The 16,610-nt window shown below is 44.0% G+C and overlaps 2 protein-coding genes across 4 annotated transcripts in view; both read left to right on the top strand.

Annotated features, from left to right (window-relative positions):
* Positions 1 to 2,838, top strand: part of LOC111970853 (sentrin-specific protease 2) — a 5,617-nt gene extending 2,779 nt beyond the window's left edge. For 2 of the 3 annotated variants that reach the window (XM_023997570.2, XM_023997569.2), the window contains exons 11-16: positions 223 to 354; positions 461 to 667; positions 1,647 to 1,726; positions 1,855 to 1,939; positions 2,111 to 2,206; positions 2,297 to 2,838. In XM_023997570.2, the coding sequence (XP_023853338.1) occupies positions 223 to 354; positions 461 to 667; positions 1,647 to 1,726; positions 1,855 to 1,939; positions 2,111 to 2,206; positions 2,297 to 2,359 (663 nt within the window). In that variant the 3' untranslated portion in view covers positions 2,360 to 2,838. The remainder of the gene's footprint in view (positions 1 to 222; positions 355 to 460; positions 668 to 1,646; positions 1,727 to 1,854; positions 1,940 to 2,110; positions 2,207 to 2,296) is intronic. The other variant, XM_023997571.2, reaches the window with a different exon arrangement.
* A 1,028-nt stretch (positions 2,839 to 3,866) lies between these two features.
* Positions 3,867 to 9,679, top strand: LOC111970852 (msx2-interacting protein). The gene is made up of 8 exons (XM_023997567.2): positions 3,867 to 4,346; positions 4,497 to 5,348; positions 5,499 to 5,698; positions 5,977 to 6,256; positions 6,398 to 6,516; positions 6,693 to 6,740; positions 6,831 to 6,920; positions 7,075 to 9,679. Exons 2-8 carry the CDS (start codon positions 4,518 to 4,520, stop codon positions 9,035 to 9,037), a joined length of 3,531 nt encoding a protein of 1,176 aa, XP_023853335.1. The 5' UTR covers positions 3,867 to 4,346; positions 4,497 to 4,517; the 3' UTR covers positions 9,038 to 9,679.
* The last annotated feature ends 6,931 nt before the right edge of the window (positions 9,680 to 16,610 follow it).

Genomic DNA, 16,610 nt, shown 5'->3' with positions numbered 1-16,610 from the left:
GAGCTGGATCTATCTGCAGAGGTAGCAGCAAGACTCAACCTGGTGGACAGAGAGAAGCCAACACACACTGACACACTCAACAGCGCTGAGGAGCTCCCTAGGTTCAGCAAGGTGAGTGTTCTTTTTCCCCTATAATGGTATGTCTGTGTAGTGTGTTGACATATGAGTGTAGGTATTCTATGGGTCTGATTTCATTCTGTTTATTTCAAACTGTGTGTGTAGGAGATGGCTGTGGAGGTGAGTCGTGCCCTGTCCCAGAGGGATCTTAACCTGGTCCTGAGCTCAGCCTTCAAGCTATGCATCACACAGAGAGACCTGGCTTCTCTACAAGAAGGGAGCTGGCTCAATGATGAGGTATGTATGGTTGTTGGCTATTAAGTTTGAGGTTGTTGGTGTGTGTGTGAGAGAGAGAGATGTACGCGTGTGTGTCTAACAAAAAAACTCTCCCTCTGTGTCTCAGGTGATTAACTTCTACCTGTCCCTAGTAATGACTCGTAGCAGTAGTGCGGGGCAAGGGCTGAAGGTCTACTCCTTCAGTACTTTCTTCTTCCCCAAACTACATGGAGGGGGGCACGTCGCCGTGAAGCGATGGACCAAAGCTGTGGACCTCTTCCAGTATGACATCATCCTGGTTCCGCTGCACCTGGGAATCCACTGGTCACTGGCTGTAAATCTCCCCAGATTGACGGGGCTTCATTCACTTTAGTGGTCACCAACCTGTCGATCACGGCCGACTGGTCGATCTCCAAGGCATTCCTAGTCGATCACCAAACATTTCTGCACTTGATTCGGCAGCCCTAGTGCTGGGAAGGCTGTGTTCACATTTTGAACCATTTTATGTGTTTGAAGGTAGATCTCCGCCTACCCGGCAGGCCCATAGAGCAAATCAAGTGCACCTATAGGCAATGTTCCCTCTAAGCTGCGCACTGAAATATCAGCCTGCGCAGAGAAGCACGAGATTGAACTTCACTTAACTTTCTAGAGTTTACACTATCAACGTTTCCCTTTACTGTGCAATACTAGCCACTTTCAATGCAACACACCGAAACACAATGAACTATGCAAGACTTATTACTATGCAAAACTAACTATGCAAGTGATTTTGTTGTAGGCAGAATGCGGCATAGTAGGATTCTATTGCGTTGACACGCACGACTCAGCCCATACTCTTCACAGACTGGTGCGGCATAACCAATCAGCAATGCAGCAGGCCTATTTGCAAATAGACCATTGCCATACATGGATCTGTGCCATTTACTTTGAACTGGACTGTGTTTACAGCATGAGAGGTCGTGAGTAGATCCGCTTGTTTTGAAACAAACGTTTGAAATGTCTGAAGAACATTGGCAGAGCAATTCAAGCATAGCCAATATGCAGTGATGGTGTGTTGGGCCTATAACCTACTATAGCACAACCCTCATTGCTACATAATTGTTTTTAATTGGTTAATGTTGCATAGGCTTACGTTTTTTTAAGTCATGTTAAAAATACAAAAATCTGAGCGGTAGATCTTGGCTTGCATTTTGACTCAAAGTGATCGTGATTCAAAAAAGGTTGGTGACCACTGCTTTAGAAAGTCCACTGGTCCTTCTCTGTGGTCTTTGTAGATACCTGTGGACTTTGTTTATTTCCCTTTCCCTCTCTAGGTGATAAACTTTAACTCCAGGACCGTGAGGTCCTATGACTCTATGGGACAGAGACATGACGACATCTGCAGCCTCTTACTGTGAGTCCTCAGTCCCCTTCCAGTAATCATTTGGTTTGACAAAAGTACCTGTAATCTGATGACCATCTTTTTTGTCATTTCATTCTGTAATCCTGTCACATGTATTTGGTTCGTCCAACCCTGTTCAGGCTGTACCTGAGAGAGGAGCACAAGGCCAGGAAGGACCAGGATCTGGATGAGTGCAAGTGGACAGTGGACAGCTTGAGGGCCAGCGTAAATTACCCTAGACAGAAATACATATCTAATCATCTTTGTCGTTCTTATTTTGTCTTGAATGTATACAGAGTGCATCTAGGGCTGTCAGAAATAGCATCTGTTCTCTAGTGATTTGCATTTCACCAGGATCCCTCACGTGTGTGTGTGTGTGTGTGTGTGTGTGTGTAGGAGATCCCTCAGCAGAAGAATGGCAGTGACTGTGGAGTGTTTGCCTGTAAATATGCTGACTACATCGCCCAGGGGTGGCCTCTCACCTTCCGACAGGTACATAGGCCGTCGCAGGCTATCATACTCACTCAGTGTACACTCGTACAATCTCTTTTTCACTCACACACTGTCTCTCACTCTCCTCAGTGTCACATGCCCCTGTTCAGGAAACTGATGATCTGGGAGATTCTCAACCAGAGGCTTCTGTAGGACTACACAACTACATAAAAATAAATTACAGCTGCAAAACAACCATTACAACAGAAATGATAACAAACAACGACAACAGACATGACTACTACACAGCCTCCAAACTACAACAGGAAGGACAACTACAGCGAACAGCTAAGCACAAAAGCAATAAATAAAAAATATAAAATAATAATACATTTAAAAAAGGACTTGAAGGACCAAAGCTATGGACCACAGAATGACCTCTTACCCTCTATCAGTGGGTAGAAGTGCAGTCCTTGTAGTGAAGATAGGGTGGGTGTTCTCCGAAGCAAAGAGGTTACAAAGGATGGTTTGGAATTGATAGTGTGTTCAGATACAGCCTGAAGTGCCTTGGACTCCAGAGAGCGTCTCTGTCATACTTATAGAAAACACTAAATGGGGAATCAGTTAGACACTTGAAAATCCCTGCTGTCGTAGATGCAAACTTAAATTTAAAACAAGCTTTCTGTGTGAAACCAGAGTGTTTGTTAATGTTGTGTGTGTGTATATTTATATATAATGTCTATATTAGGTACTTTATTTTTATGACTAGTAGAAAGTGGAGTGACAACTGAGGCATATGTTATGAGTGTTGTTGAATGTGTTAATTTATGGTTGAATCGTCATTGAAGAGGAGAAGGCTGCATGTGTGTGTACTATATTTATGTAAATAGATATTTTTTGACTGAAACGTTTGTGTGCGTAGCTGCTTTCATTTTGGCTGGACTGGAAGAGAGACCGGTGTGTGAGGTGTGCCATCTCAAGCAGAGCAGGACACCATCTTAATCCCTCGCCACCACTAACAGATATGGACAAATAATTTCAATCCTAAATGTGTAACAATAGTTTATTTATTTGATGCGGAAGGCTTTTCTTTTATGGCATGTATATAATTTAATCCAGCAGTAACAGCATCTGTGTAGACGTTTTTGCCATGAACTTTATAACAGTTCTATTGGATTGTATGAGTTTTCGTTAAAGGCATGTAGAGAAGAATTTCTAATGAGTCTGTACTGCTTTAGCTTGGGTCTGCCTCCGAAATTGCTCCCTATGACTCAAAGTGGTGCACTATATAGGGTTCCATTTCCAATAGGCCCTTGGCCATAAAGCTATATGTGCTTTAGCTTACACCCCTGTAGTGTTCAGTGTGATGGTAAACCTGTAGCTAACATGTATGGGACGGCAAAATAAGCTGAGTTGGCTAAAGCGCGTACAGATCTAGGACCAGGCTAGTACCACTTATGCATGGGTCATTACACTGCGTATTACGTTGCGTGTATTTCTGCTGCAGTTATTCATGTGTGCATAGAGCCGTGCTGACAACCTCAGTCATATTTTTGTATATAATAAAGGTCAGAAGGAAAGAAATGGATCAGCTTGTGTTATTGACTAATCACTGTCAAATGTCAATTATGAGTGTGAATGGCATGTAATGTTTTGGGGGGGGGGGGTGTATACTTTGTTTATGGAAGATGTACACAAGAGCTATGTTTCATTATACTCCAAACCTACAGGTGGCAATATTGTGACTGGGCGTCTAGTCGACCATTTTTCTTTTGTAGGAAGGAGAAGCCCCGCGCATGCGTGACTGCACAAAAAAGGACCATCGAAACACACCGACTTCTACGCTATATTACTTTCAAGAGTTATCCTACCTAAAGTAATTTGAAATGTAATGTCTTTGCCTTAATCTATGTTTGATATACCTTATAAAAGGCCGTATTTGTGTGATCGCTAGTGCAAATTCGTTGTTCTTCTGTGGTACTGTAGTTTGTTTGCAATATTTCGCATGTAGCTGGCGGGAAGTGAAAATGTTATCATATATCTCCCTTTACGATATTTTAATCAATTAGCCAATGGAAGATGTTTTTTAACCAGGGCGTTCCGCACTTATTGTTTTTGWAAATCACGGTCGATTAATGTGAGAAAAGTACTTACACCGGGGCTTTTTCTGGATGGTAGCGTCCCACTGGAAGGATCCGCTGTGAGTCTGCTTTGTTTCTCAAACCATACATACATTTTATCTGCTCCCCCACAGGAGAATTGTATGTTTAACAATTGCAATGTGAGTTTTATTAATAGGTTATCAGTCTTCGATTAACAACCATCAGCTCCTTTTTTGTCCCCTTTGAAGCGCTCTGACATTACCACCACAATGTCTCAGTCAGAGACGTGTTGCATTTGTGGGGTGAGGTTTGTGAGGGGGCCCAAGGGTTACAACAGGAGGAAAGTCACCACGCTGACAAGCCCCAAGACCTTCCAGCTAGTCTTTGACATCACTCCTGATGACTCATCCTTCCTCTGCTGGGTCTGTCTTGGTGTGCTCAGAAGGAAAACCAAGCAGGATGGGAAGCTTTGGACTTGGTCAGATTTGCCAACAAAAGTTGGCAGACCTCGAAAGCCCAGTGCCAAAATACCAAGTTCATCCACAACTTTATCCAATCAAACTCCAATTAGAACCAACCCATCTTCTTTATCCATAGAAGAGGAGTGCATTGCTTCTAAAAAAAACAACCGGAGGCCAGTTCGTCAGTGGGACGGGGAGAAATGGACCACCATGACTTCTCGTTCCCCAGAATTCCATTCAACGACCATCAGACGACCTCAAACTCCCATAGCCCCAACCACACACTCCTCTTCAACACCATCAAATCAAGTAAATTCCTCAACATTATCAAGTCAAACTTCAAATCAGATCAGTTCTCTGTTCTCCTTCGGAGAGCGGACAACAAAAAGACGTCCGAAGGCACCCCAATCTACAACACACTCCACACTCCTGTCTCCGTTCCCCGTTGACGAAGGTATAAGGCCCAAGAAGAAGAATCTCTCTTTCTCCAAGACTAAGCAGAGCTATGGGTTTGGACCTCATGCCAAGGCCCTGCATTACATGCACAGCCACCAGCACCTGAAGGCCTTCAGGTCCCTGATGAAGACCAAAGCTAGAGAAGCCATGACCCTTTTCCTCGCAGAGGTTATCGCCCAGGAGGTAATTGTTGTTTTAACATAACATAATTAATTTAAAGAATGTATTTGTTTATAGGCTACCGGCAGTTTATGGCTCATCAGGTGTGAGTGTGTCGTTGTTGAAGATGTGTTTTGCAAAGAAATGTATGTGTCCATTTGTCTGATTTACCAGAGTAAGGTATTGATGAAGGACCAACGTGGGCCATTGCGTCAGCCGCTGACTGAGGCGAGTGTGAGTGAATTTTCCTGGGACGCGGTTCTAGCGTGGGGGGAAGAAAAGGCCCCTATGACCCTGGCATGTCTTAGGGCCATGTTCCCCAAACCCAACACCATCAGGACACGGGTTATGATGGGAGCAAGGACAACGAAACGGTGAGAGAAGAAGAGAGAATCAATTAATAATCATTGATTGTAGGCACTTTTCCAGATAATCAAAGCATTTCTATTGTATGGGGGTCACAACAGTTAACTGGCTTTTCTTAAAAATTTTACATTTAAAATTCTGTTTTATACTTGAACTCAACCCTGGAAAATGAAAAAAATGGTTCCATAGGGCTGAATTATGTGACTGCTGTTCATTATTAATGACTTGCTCTCTGTGTGCATGAAGCATAATTTGGTTATAACATGTTTTCCGTTATCTTTTGAAGCCCGAGGACAGAAGAGGACGCAGGTGATGTAGTCAGCCAGAGGGCGGGGCTTATCTTGGCCATCGTCCTCTACACCTCCATGCAGAAGTGTAACTTCATCCAGGCCTCTCTGGGGGTCGAGTTCTGGAAACAGGGCTGTCCTCTCAGCGTGTTCAAAGCCCTCAGTGCCCTGGGGGTGTGTCCCAGTGCTGCCTCCACCAGGAGACACGCAGAGAGGCTGACAACTGGCTTTGATCCACCTCAGCAGGACCGGACAGAGGGGGTGGAGGAGGAGCCTGGGGTAAGTTTTACTCCCTCAGGAGAAAAAGTGATCTGTTTGTTTACTTTTGTATGTCTCTTTGTGTCTGTGTATTAAATGAGCTTAGAAAATTTCCCCTTGATTTGTTCTGGTGTAGTTCTAATTCATTTGTGGTCCCTGCAGGACTCCTTTTGTAGATCTGAGGATGAGAGTCTGACTCTGAGTTGTTCTGAAGAGAATCCCAGTTCCTCCCCAACCCAGTCTCTGAACTGGTTCTCGGACCAATCCCACTCCAGAGACGGGTAAGAACCATTTCCTGGAGGGAGTAGTTTCTAGTAGTGTAGTTGCGCAAAATTAGCAGTCCGTAGCTACGCTTTTGGTAAKCACAAAGTCTGTCCATAAAACTACCTCGCACAGAAAGGTGGGATTAACTGGAGGTCATTTTGAGATTCTCATCTATTTATCTATGTGCGCTCAGGTCCTGGTCCGATCAGAGTTCCAGACCTGACTCCAGACCTGACTCCAGGTGAGAGTCTTGTGTTTTTGATGTGTTTTTGTTTGATGATGATCCCTCTCCTTGTGCCCCCTGACCTTTGCCCTGTCGTGTCCACTGCAGGAGCGACGACCACCAAGGCCCTACTCAGAGGCCTGACTCCCGGGAGTACCAGAATCTGATCAAAGAACATGGTTACCACAAAGTCCAGAAGTAAGTTATGGAGAAGTGATCCTCTACAGAGCTGTAGTAATCAAACTGAATTTTGGTTGAGGACCTGTGTATATAGGTTGTCACGTTAACCATTTGCTCTTATCTCAAGGATATAACCTACTAGTGTCTTCCTGTCCCTCTCATGCCTTTACAGACCTACATTGAGTCGGTGGGCGAAGAACAGTGAGGACAAAAGGGAGGCAAAGGAAAAACCTGTTCAAAACCCCAAGAGAAGGAAGATGACGAAAAAGAAACCTGCTCAATCGCCTCCAGTAGTAAACGCAACTGGCGCGCACCGTTCAGACATGGAGACTTCTCAAATAAGTAAGGTAAACTTGGAACCCGTTCAAACGTCTCAAGTAGACAACACACACGTGGAACCCGTTCAACTCAACGATACAAACAAGAAACCTGCTCATATAAGTGAGACAAATGTACAACTTGCTCAAATGTCTGTAATGAGCGAGACAAACATGGAACAAATTAAAATGCCCAAAAGAGGCAGGCCAAGGAAGGAACTTGCTCAAATGTCTCTAATGAGCGAGACAAACATGGAACAAATTATAATGCCCAAAAGAGGCAGGCCAAGGAAGGAACTTGCTCAAGTAAGTGAAACAAACATAGAACACACTCAAACTCCACAAATAACCGACACACACTTGGAACCTGTTCACAAGCTCAGAAGTCCAAGGAAGAAACCTGTCCAAACGCCCCAGGTAACTGACACACAAAACAAACCCATTCAAGTAACCAATACAGACATTAAACTTGCTGAGACAAACAAAGAATCTGTTGTACAGGCCAAGAATGGGAGGCCAAAGAAGGGATTCGTTCAAATTCCACAATTAACCGACACTTGCATGGAACCCATTCCGGTAAGCGAGGTAAACGCGGACACCACTTTAATGCCCAGTAGCATGAGATCAAGGAAGAGACCCAGACGAGTTCCCCAAGTATCCGGCACAAACCAGGAACGAACTCAAATGCCCAAAATAACCAAAACCAACAAGGAATCCTTAAAAATGCTTCAGAAAATGGACACACACATGGCACCTGCTGTAACATCTAAAAGAGGGAGGACAAGGAAGGGACCAATTGAAATATCTCAAGAAACCGACTTGCACACAGAAGCCGGTCTAATGCCTCAAGCTGGTGAAATGAATCAGCAACGTATCGAAGGACGGGAAATAAATAAAGAACCCGCTGAACCCCAAAAACTCACTGGAAAGGCTAAAGTAAATCAGACAAAGAAAGTACCTGCAAAGACACCTGAAGAACTAGATCAAATGGAATTAATTCCAAAGCGCAAAAGAGGCAGGCCAAGGAAAGAACTTGCTCAAATAAGCAACACAAGCAAGGAAACCCCTTCAATGCATAAAATAAGCAAAACAGGCAAAGAACCTGCTCTTACCCGGGAGATAAAAATTATTGTCAATAGGATGGAAAGCTGTAGTGCTGCTGAAATGCCCCAAATACGTGAGATGAACAATGAACCTGTTCAAGTAAGTGTGGAAAACTTTGAACCTGTTCAAAGACTGAGTGGGAGGTCAATGGAGGGACTCGTTCAAATGCCCCAATTAAGCTGCACGGACATGGAACCTGGTAAGTTAGGCAGGACCATCATTGAAACCACTTCAACGGCAGAAAGTACTGACAAAGAATCCGTTCAAAGGCCTCAAGCAAACGAAACAAATGCAGAACTTGCTCAAACGTCTCAGATAATGGAAACGATAAAGGAACACATTCAAGTAACCAACACAGACAAGGAAACCGCTTCCGTGCCCAGAAGAAGCTGCACAGACACGGAACTTGCTAAAAGGTACAAAATGAGTGACTTTCAGACCCGGGTAATAAGAATAGTTGACACTAGGATGAGGGCAAACAAAGAATCTGTTTCAATGCCTCAAGTACACGACACAAACCAGGACCCTGAACCTGCTGCAACACCTGAAATAAGCGACACAAACAATCAATCCACGCGAGTGATCAGAATAGTTGTTAACAGGAGGATACCGGCAGACATATGTAGTCACACCCGGAAAAGCCTGGAGTGTCTGGCTGAGGTAGCGGCCAAATGTGCTCCATTAGATGTTCAATCTGCCGAAGAGGATGGATAGATAGGTAGACGCATGTTACTTATCATTATAACAAACTTCACAACATGACGTCTCAGAAAGAAAAAGAATTCTGAAAGGGTATAACCCTAACCTGAGGGGTGGGGAATAGTCTGCAATCAAATGTCTTCTGTTTTCGTTTTACTGTAATTGTACATACCAGGCCTTTGTCTTATCAAATGAACAAGGTGGAGAAGACAATTGCTATGTACATAATCCCAGCAACAGTCTTTTGTGTTTTTGTCATTGTGTCCACTGTGGATTTAGTGTATTTGTTAATCTTATCCCATTTTGTATTTAGTTGTTCTGGTTGTACTTCTGTGTTTGTTGACAATGTAATAAAATGTTGTGTTTTGTACTAAGGGAATTACTGCAGTCTTAGTATCCATGCTAATTTCAGGGTATTTGTTTTCGTTACACTTACAAATGTTATTTGACTAAAAGCAAAGACTAAACCAAAACAGATTTGCCCACTAATCTTTAAATTGGTAGGAAACAACCACAGTGTTTATCTTGACTCAAGGCTTTTCCTTTCATACTGTTTTTGATGTATACATTCTTGCAATAATATCCTGTGATAATTTTGTGTATATTACTGTTGTCTCATGTAAAAACGAAGCTCACAGAATAAACAGTACAATTGTATACATGGATACCAATGCTTCATAATAAAACATATTTGAAACTAGAAAAACAACCACAGTGAGATTCAAGCCTCAGGCATCAACAACATTAGAACCAGTGACCTGGTCCATACCTCTGTAGCTAGTCCATCAGGGGTAGGGACAACCTTTGTTTTTTCACATATTTGAAGCTGTTCTATCGGTTAGTCTTTTCGAATTTTGTTAGATTAGAAAAGTGAAGTGTATATTGGGTAAGGTTGGAGAACAAAAGTTGAAATCCAGAAGGTAAATGTTGAACTTTTGTTGCACACATCCAGATGATGCTGCGTACCATTTTGGGCAATGACGCTGTACGTGTGATCTAGGCCTAAAAGCCTTTTCTAATATTTGACTCAGACCCTCGATCACACCTACAGCATCATCAATCAATCCAATGTATTTATAAAGCCCTTTTTACATTGGCCAATGTCACAAATTGCTATACAGAAACCCAGCCTAAAACCCCAAACAGCAAGCACCGTGGCTAGGAAAAACTCCCTAGAAAGGCAGGAACCTAGGAAGAAACCTAGAGAAGAACCAGGCTCTGAGGGGTGGCCAGTCCTCTTCTGGCTGTGCCGGGTGGAGAGTATAACAGAACATGGCCAAGATGTTCAAACGTTTATAGATGACCAGTAGGGTCAAATAATAATAATTACAGTGGTTGTCGAGGGTGCAACTGGTCAGCACCTCGGGAGTAAATGTCAGTTGGCTTTTCATAGCCGATAATTCAGCGTTTGAGACAGCAGGTGCGGTAGAGAGAGAGAGTCGAAAACAGCAGGTCCGGGACAAGGTAGAACATCCGGTAAACAGGTCAGGGTTCCATAGCCGCAGGCAGAACAGTTGAAACTGGAGCAGCAGCACGACCAGGTGGACTGGGGACAGCAAAMAGTCATCTGGCCAGGTAGTCCTGAGGCATGGTCCTAGGGCTCAGATCCTCAGAGAGAAGAGAGCGAATTAGAGGGACCATACTTAAATTCACACAGGACACCGGATAAGACAGGAGAAATACTCCAGATATAACAGACTGACCCTAGCTCCCTGACACATAAACTATTGCAGCATAAATACTGGAGGCTGAGACAGGAGGGGTCGGGAGACACTGTGGCCCCGTCCGACGATACCCCCGGACAGGACCAACCAGGCAGGATATAACCCCACCCACTTTGCCAAGGCACAGCCCCCACACCACTGAAGGGATATCAACAGACCACCAACTTACTATTCCGAGTATAGCTCACAAAGATCTCCCCCATGGCACGAACCCGGGGGTGGCGCCAACCCAGACAGGAAGATCACATCAGTGACTCAACCCGTTCAAGTGACGCACCCCTCGTAGGGACGGCATGGAAGAGCACCAGTAAGCCAGTGACTCAGCCCCCATAATAGGGTTAGAGGCAGAGAATTCCAGTGGAGAGAGGGGAACCGGCCAGGCAGAGACTCTCACATGGATAGGCAGACCATTCCATAAAAATTGAGCTCTATAGGAGAAAGCCCTGCCTCCAGCTGTTTGTTTAGAAATTCTAGGGACAATAAGGAGGCCTGCGTCTTGTGACCGTAGCGTACGTGTAGGTATGTACAGCAGGACCAAATCGGGAAAGATAGGTAGGAGCAAGCCCATGTAATGCTTTGTAGGTTAGCAGTAAAACCTTGAAATCTCTTGTTCAGATATTAGTAAGTGGACTGGAGGCAGGGCATGAAAGGGATAACGAATCCAGTTGTTTGTGTCATCCGTTTCGGGAAAGTACCTGCGTAATTGCGCACCCAACTCACTCGTGCTTCACTATATCACATTTGACATTGTCCGTAAGCTTGAGTTCATTTGCACACAAAAAATCATACAATGATGGAAAGACCTGTGTGTTGTCCATGTTAATGCAGACAGAAAGAGCTCCAACTTCTTAATCATAGCCTGAATTTTGTCCCGCACATTGAATATAGTTGCGGAGAGTCCCTGTAATTCAGATCATTCAGGCGAGAAAAAACATCACCCAGATAGGCCAGTCGTGTGAGAAACTCGTCATCACGCAAGGGGCCAGACAAGTGAAAACTTTAAGCTCGTCTCTCAATTWAAAAAAAAAACTGTCAATACTTCTCCCCTTGATAACCAGCGCACTTCTGTATGATGTAAAAGCGTTACATGGTCGCTGCCCATATCATTGCATAGTGCAGAAAATACACAAGAGTTCAGGGGCCTTGCTTTAACAAAGTTAACCATTTTCACTGTAGTGTCCAAAACGTCTTTCAAGCTGTCAGGCATTCCCTTGGCAGCAAGAGCCTCTCCGTGGTTGCTGCAGTGTACCCAAAGTGGCGTCGGGAGCAACTGCTTGCACGTGCGCTACCACTCCACTATGTCTCCCTGTCATGGCTTTTGCGCCATCAGTACAGATACCAACATGAGCAGCAGCTACATTTGGCTACATACGGACTGTTAGTGGAATTCACGTTGAGAGAGTAACGGTTAATGTGATTMGATGTTKATTATTTGACTAGGCTACCTGTATTTGACATTGTATTGTTATTTCGCTGAACACTAGATGGTTTAATTTTATTTTTGGCAYTGAAACGAGGCTACTCAGGCGAGAGAGAGAAACAACTCACCCAAATGTATAGCCCCGTTGGAAAATATTTAATGGACTGTTTGAAAATGTGAATCACATTTTTATTTGGCGTACCCTCGACAGCATTGGGAGTAAGCGTACCCCAGTTGAGAATACCTCATCTAGGTTAAATTGAGTTCCTCAGCTAGGTAGTTAGGTGGAGGGAGTCTGGAAGGGCATCTAGGAATCTTTGGGTTGTCCGAGAATTTATAGCACGGCTTTTGATGCTCCTTGGTTGGGGTCTGAGCAGATTATTTGTTGCCATTGCAAACGTAATAAAATGGTGGTCCGATAGTCCAGGATTATGAGGAAAAACATTAAGATCCACAATATTTATTCCACGGGACAAAACTAGGTCCAGAGTATGACTGTGGCAGTGAGTAGGTCCGGAGACGTTGGACAAAACCCACTGAGTTGATGATGGCTCTGAAAGCCTTTTGGAGTGGGTCTGTGGACTTTTCCATGTGAATATTAAAGTCACCAAAAATTTGAATATTATCTGCCATGACTACAAGGTCCGATAGGAATTCAGGGAACTCAGTGAGGAACGCGGTATACGGCCCAGGATGCCTGTAAACAGTAGCTATAAAAAGTGATCGAGTAGTCTGCATAGATTTCATGACTAGAAGCTCAAAAGATGAAAATGCAGTCTTTTTTTGTTTTTGTAAATTGAAATTTGGTATCGTAAATGTCAGCAACACCTCCGCCTTTGCGGGATGCGCAGGGGATATGGTCACTAGTGTAACCAGGAGGAGAGGCCTCATTTAACACAGTAAATTAATCAGGCTTAAGTCATGTTTCAGTCAGGCCAATCACATCAAGATTATGATCAGTGATTAGTTCATTGACTATAACTGCCTTGGAAGTGAGGGATCTAACATTAAGTAGCCCTATTTTGAGATGGGATATCACAATCTCTTTCTATAATGACAGGAATGGAGGAGGTCTTTATTCCAGTGAGATTGCTAAGGCGAACACCGTAATGTTTAGTTTTTCCCAACCTAGGTCGAGGCACAGACACAGTCTCAATAGGGATAGCTGAACTGGCGAGTCCCAGAAAGAGGGCCAATTATCTACAAATGGTATCTTTTGGGAGGGGCAGAAAACAGTTTTCAACCAGCGATTGAGTAGTGAGACTCTGCTGTCGAGCTCATCACTCCCCCTAACTGGGAGGGGGCCAGAGACAATTACTCGATGCCAACACATCTTTCTAGCTGATTTACATGCTGAAGCTATGTTGCGCTTGGTGACCTCTGACTGATTCATCCTAACGTCGTTAGTGCCGACGTGGATAACAATATCCCTATACTCGCCAGTTGTTACGTTCCCCAGTTTCTGTGTTGTGGTTTTGTTTGTATGTGTGTGTTTCAGGATGGCTTCCTGAAATTCCCTAAAGCAGCTGATTGGTCGGCCCCATTGCTAATTGGAGCTGACCCCYCCCTCTCGTCAGAGGGGCGGGGTCAGAGGATATCCCATTACAGACTCCTTCTCCAGCTAGAAAATCCAGTGTTCCTTTGTTAAAGAGGGCTGATGGTTATGTTCTGTGTTAGTTGTTGCTCAGAGATATATATATATATATATTTGTGTTAAGTATTTTGTAGCCGGTTCTGCGGAGCTATGTTTATGTCCAAAGGACTGTTTTGATTATTGAAATTGTTTGTATTATTCTGTTTTTGTTCCCAGGAGGGAAGGGGAAGGCACCTAGGGTGTGCTTAGGCAAGAGGCCTGCGGGCATACATAACCCGTAGTATTTACTGTCTATGCACACTAGGTAAGACCTGTACGGACCACCCCCTGTATTTTGGTTAGCGCACCAGGTGGTGCTAAAAGATTAGGTAAGTAGTGGTTAGGCAGGTAAGGTAGGAGAGTGGGGTCTCTAACTTTTACTTTCTTTGCTTTGGTTCCGTCCATCCCTTTTTCCCCAAATTCCTTCACACGTAAATAAATAAGTTCCCAGTAAACGGTAAATTCTCTGCCTTTGTCATCCTTACCCGCACCTACAGTCCCATACCTCTTTCACTCCACGGGGAGTTGAGTTGTAGCAGGGTGTTGCGTTCCCTCTTCCTAGAGGCGTACGTAACACCAGTTTTAGCCTTAGCCAGCACCATCTTCAGATTAGCCTTAACGTTGGTAGCCCTGCCCCCTGGTAAACAGTGTATGATCGCTGGATGATTCTTTTTAAGTCTAATACTGCGGGTAATGGAGTCGCCAATGACTAAGGTTTTCAATTTGTCAGAGCTAATGGTGGGAAGCTTCGGTCGTCTCAGACCCCGTAACGGGTGGAGGAGAGACCAGAGAAGGCTCGGCCTCTGACTCCGACTCGTTGCTTAATGGTGAGAACCGGTTGAAAGTTTCTGTCGGCTGAATGAGTGACACAGGTTGAGCATTCCTGAGGCCATGAGAAAATTGTCTGGCTGCGGGGACTGTGCGAGGGGATTTATACTACTATCTGTACTTATTGGTGGCACAAGTTGTTTCATCCTTTCCTACACTTAAATTAACCTTACCTAACGATTGCGTCTGAAGCTGGCTTTCAGCACGGCTGAAAGGCGATCGTTCTCCTGTATATTATGAGTACAGTAACTGCAATTAGAAGGCATAATGTTAATGTTACTATTWAGCTTCGGCTGGTGGAGGTCCTGTAGAACCATGTCCAGATAAAGTGGGTGAATGAAAAAAGAATGAGCGAGGGGGGGGGGAATAAAAGTAAAAACTGTAAAGTTGGCAGGTAGCAAAGTAATGTCAGCAACAAACCGCACAGCAGCACATAAACAAGTCCACAAGTTGTGACAGGAAATCATGCATTTTGGTACACCAGAATTACATTCATTTTCAATGGAATGCTGCGTTTGCCTTTCAGCATTCTGTGTGGTGCATATGTTGGATTTATTGAACGTGCAGTTGAAGTCAGAAGTTTACATGCACTTAGGTTGGAGTCATTAAGACTTGTTTTTCAACCGCTCCACAAATTTCTTGTTAACTACAGTTTTGGCAAGTCGGTTAGGACATCTACTTTGTGCATGACACAAGTCATTTTTCCAACAATTGTTTACAGATTATTTAACTTATCATTCACTGTATCACAATTCCAGTGGGTCAGAAGTTTACATACACTAAGTTGACTGTGCCTTTAAACGGCATGGAAAAGTCCAGAAAATGATGTCATGGCTTTAGAAGCTTCTGATAGGCTAATTGACAATTGGAGGTGTGCCTGTGGATGTATTTCAAAGCCTACCTTCAAACTCAGTGCCTCATTGCTTGACATCATGGGAAAATCAAAAGAAATCAGCCAAGACCTCCACAATTCTGGTTCATCCTTGGGAGCAATTTCCAAATGCCTGAAGGTACCACGTTCATCTGTACAGACAATAGTACGCAAGTATAAACACCATGGGACCACGCAGCCGTCATACCGCTRAGGAAGGAGACGCGTTCTGTCTCCTAGAAATGAACGTACTTTGGTGCGAAAAGTGCAACTCAATCCCAGAACAACAGCAAAGGACCTTGTTAAGATGCTGGAGGAAACAGGTACAAAAGTATCTACAGTGAGCACCATAATTCATTGGACAGTGAACATTTCTTTGTTATTTTGGTTCTGTTCTCTAGCACTTTGAGTTTGGAAGGATACAATGACAATGGTGATGAAGTGCAGACTGTCAGCTTTAATTTGAGGGTATTTTCATACATATCGGATCAGCCATTTAGAAATTATAGAAGCTTTTGTACAAAGCCCTATTTTGGGCATCAAAAAACATTGAACAGTTTAACATAATGTAGAATAAAGTAATCATTGTTAATATTTGGTCGCATATCCTTTGCATGCAATGACTGCTTGAAGTCTGCGATGCATCGACATCACCAGACGCTGGGTATCTTCCCTGGTGATGCTCTGCCAGACTTGTACTGCAGCCATCTTCAGTTCCTGCTTGTTTCTGGGACTTATTGCCTTCAGTCTCCTCTTCAGCACGTAAAATGCATGTTCAATAGGATTCAGATCTGGTGATTGACTCGACCAGTCAAGGATTTCCATTTTTTTGACCATCAAAAACCCCTTCGTTGCTCTAGCACTATGTTTAGGGTCATTGTCTTGTTGCATGATGAAGTGCCGTCCAATGGGTTTGGAGGCATTTGGTTTTATCTGAGCAGATAAAATATTTCTGTAGACTTCAGAATTCATTCTTCTTCTGTCTGCAGCCACATCATCGGTGAAGACAAGTGAGCCTGTTCCACTGGCAGCCATACAGGCCCAAGCCATAACACCCCCTCCACCATGTTCCACTGGCAGCCATACAGGCCCAAGCCATAACACCCCCTCCA

The sequence above is a fragment of the Salvelinus sp. IW2-2015 genome, linkage group LG12 (genome assembly GCF_002910315.2).
Source record: "Salvelinus sp. IW2-2015 linkage group LG12, ASM291031v2, whole genome shotgun sequence".
Taxonomy (NCBI): Eukaryota; Metazoa; Chordata; class Actinopteri; order Salmoniformes; family Salmonidae; genus Salvelinus; species Salvelinus sp. IW2-2015.
The sequence above is the reverse complement of the archived record's forward strand: the minus strand, read 5'-3'. Positions and strand labels throughout refer to the sequence as shown.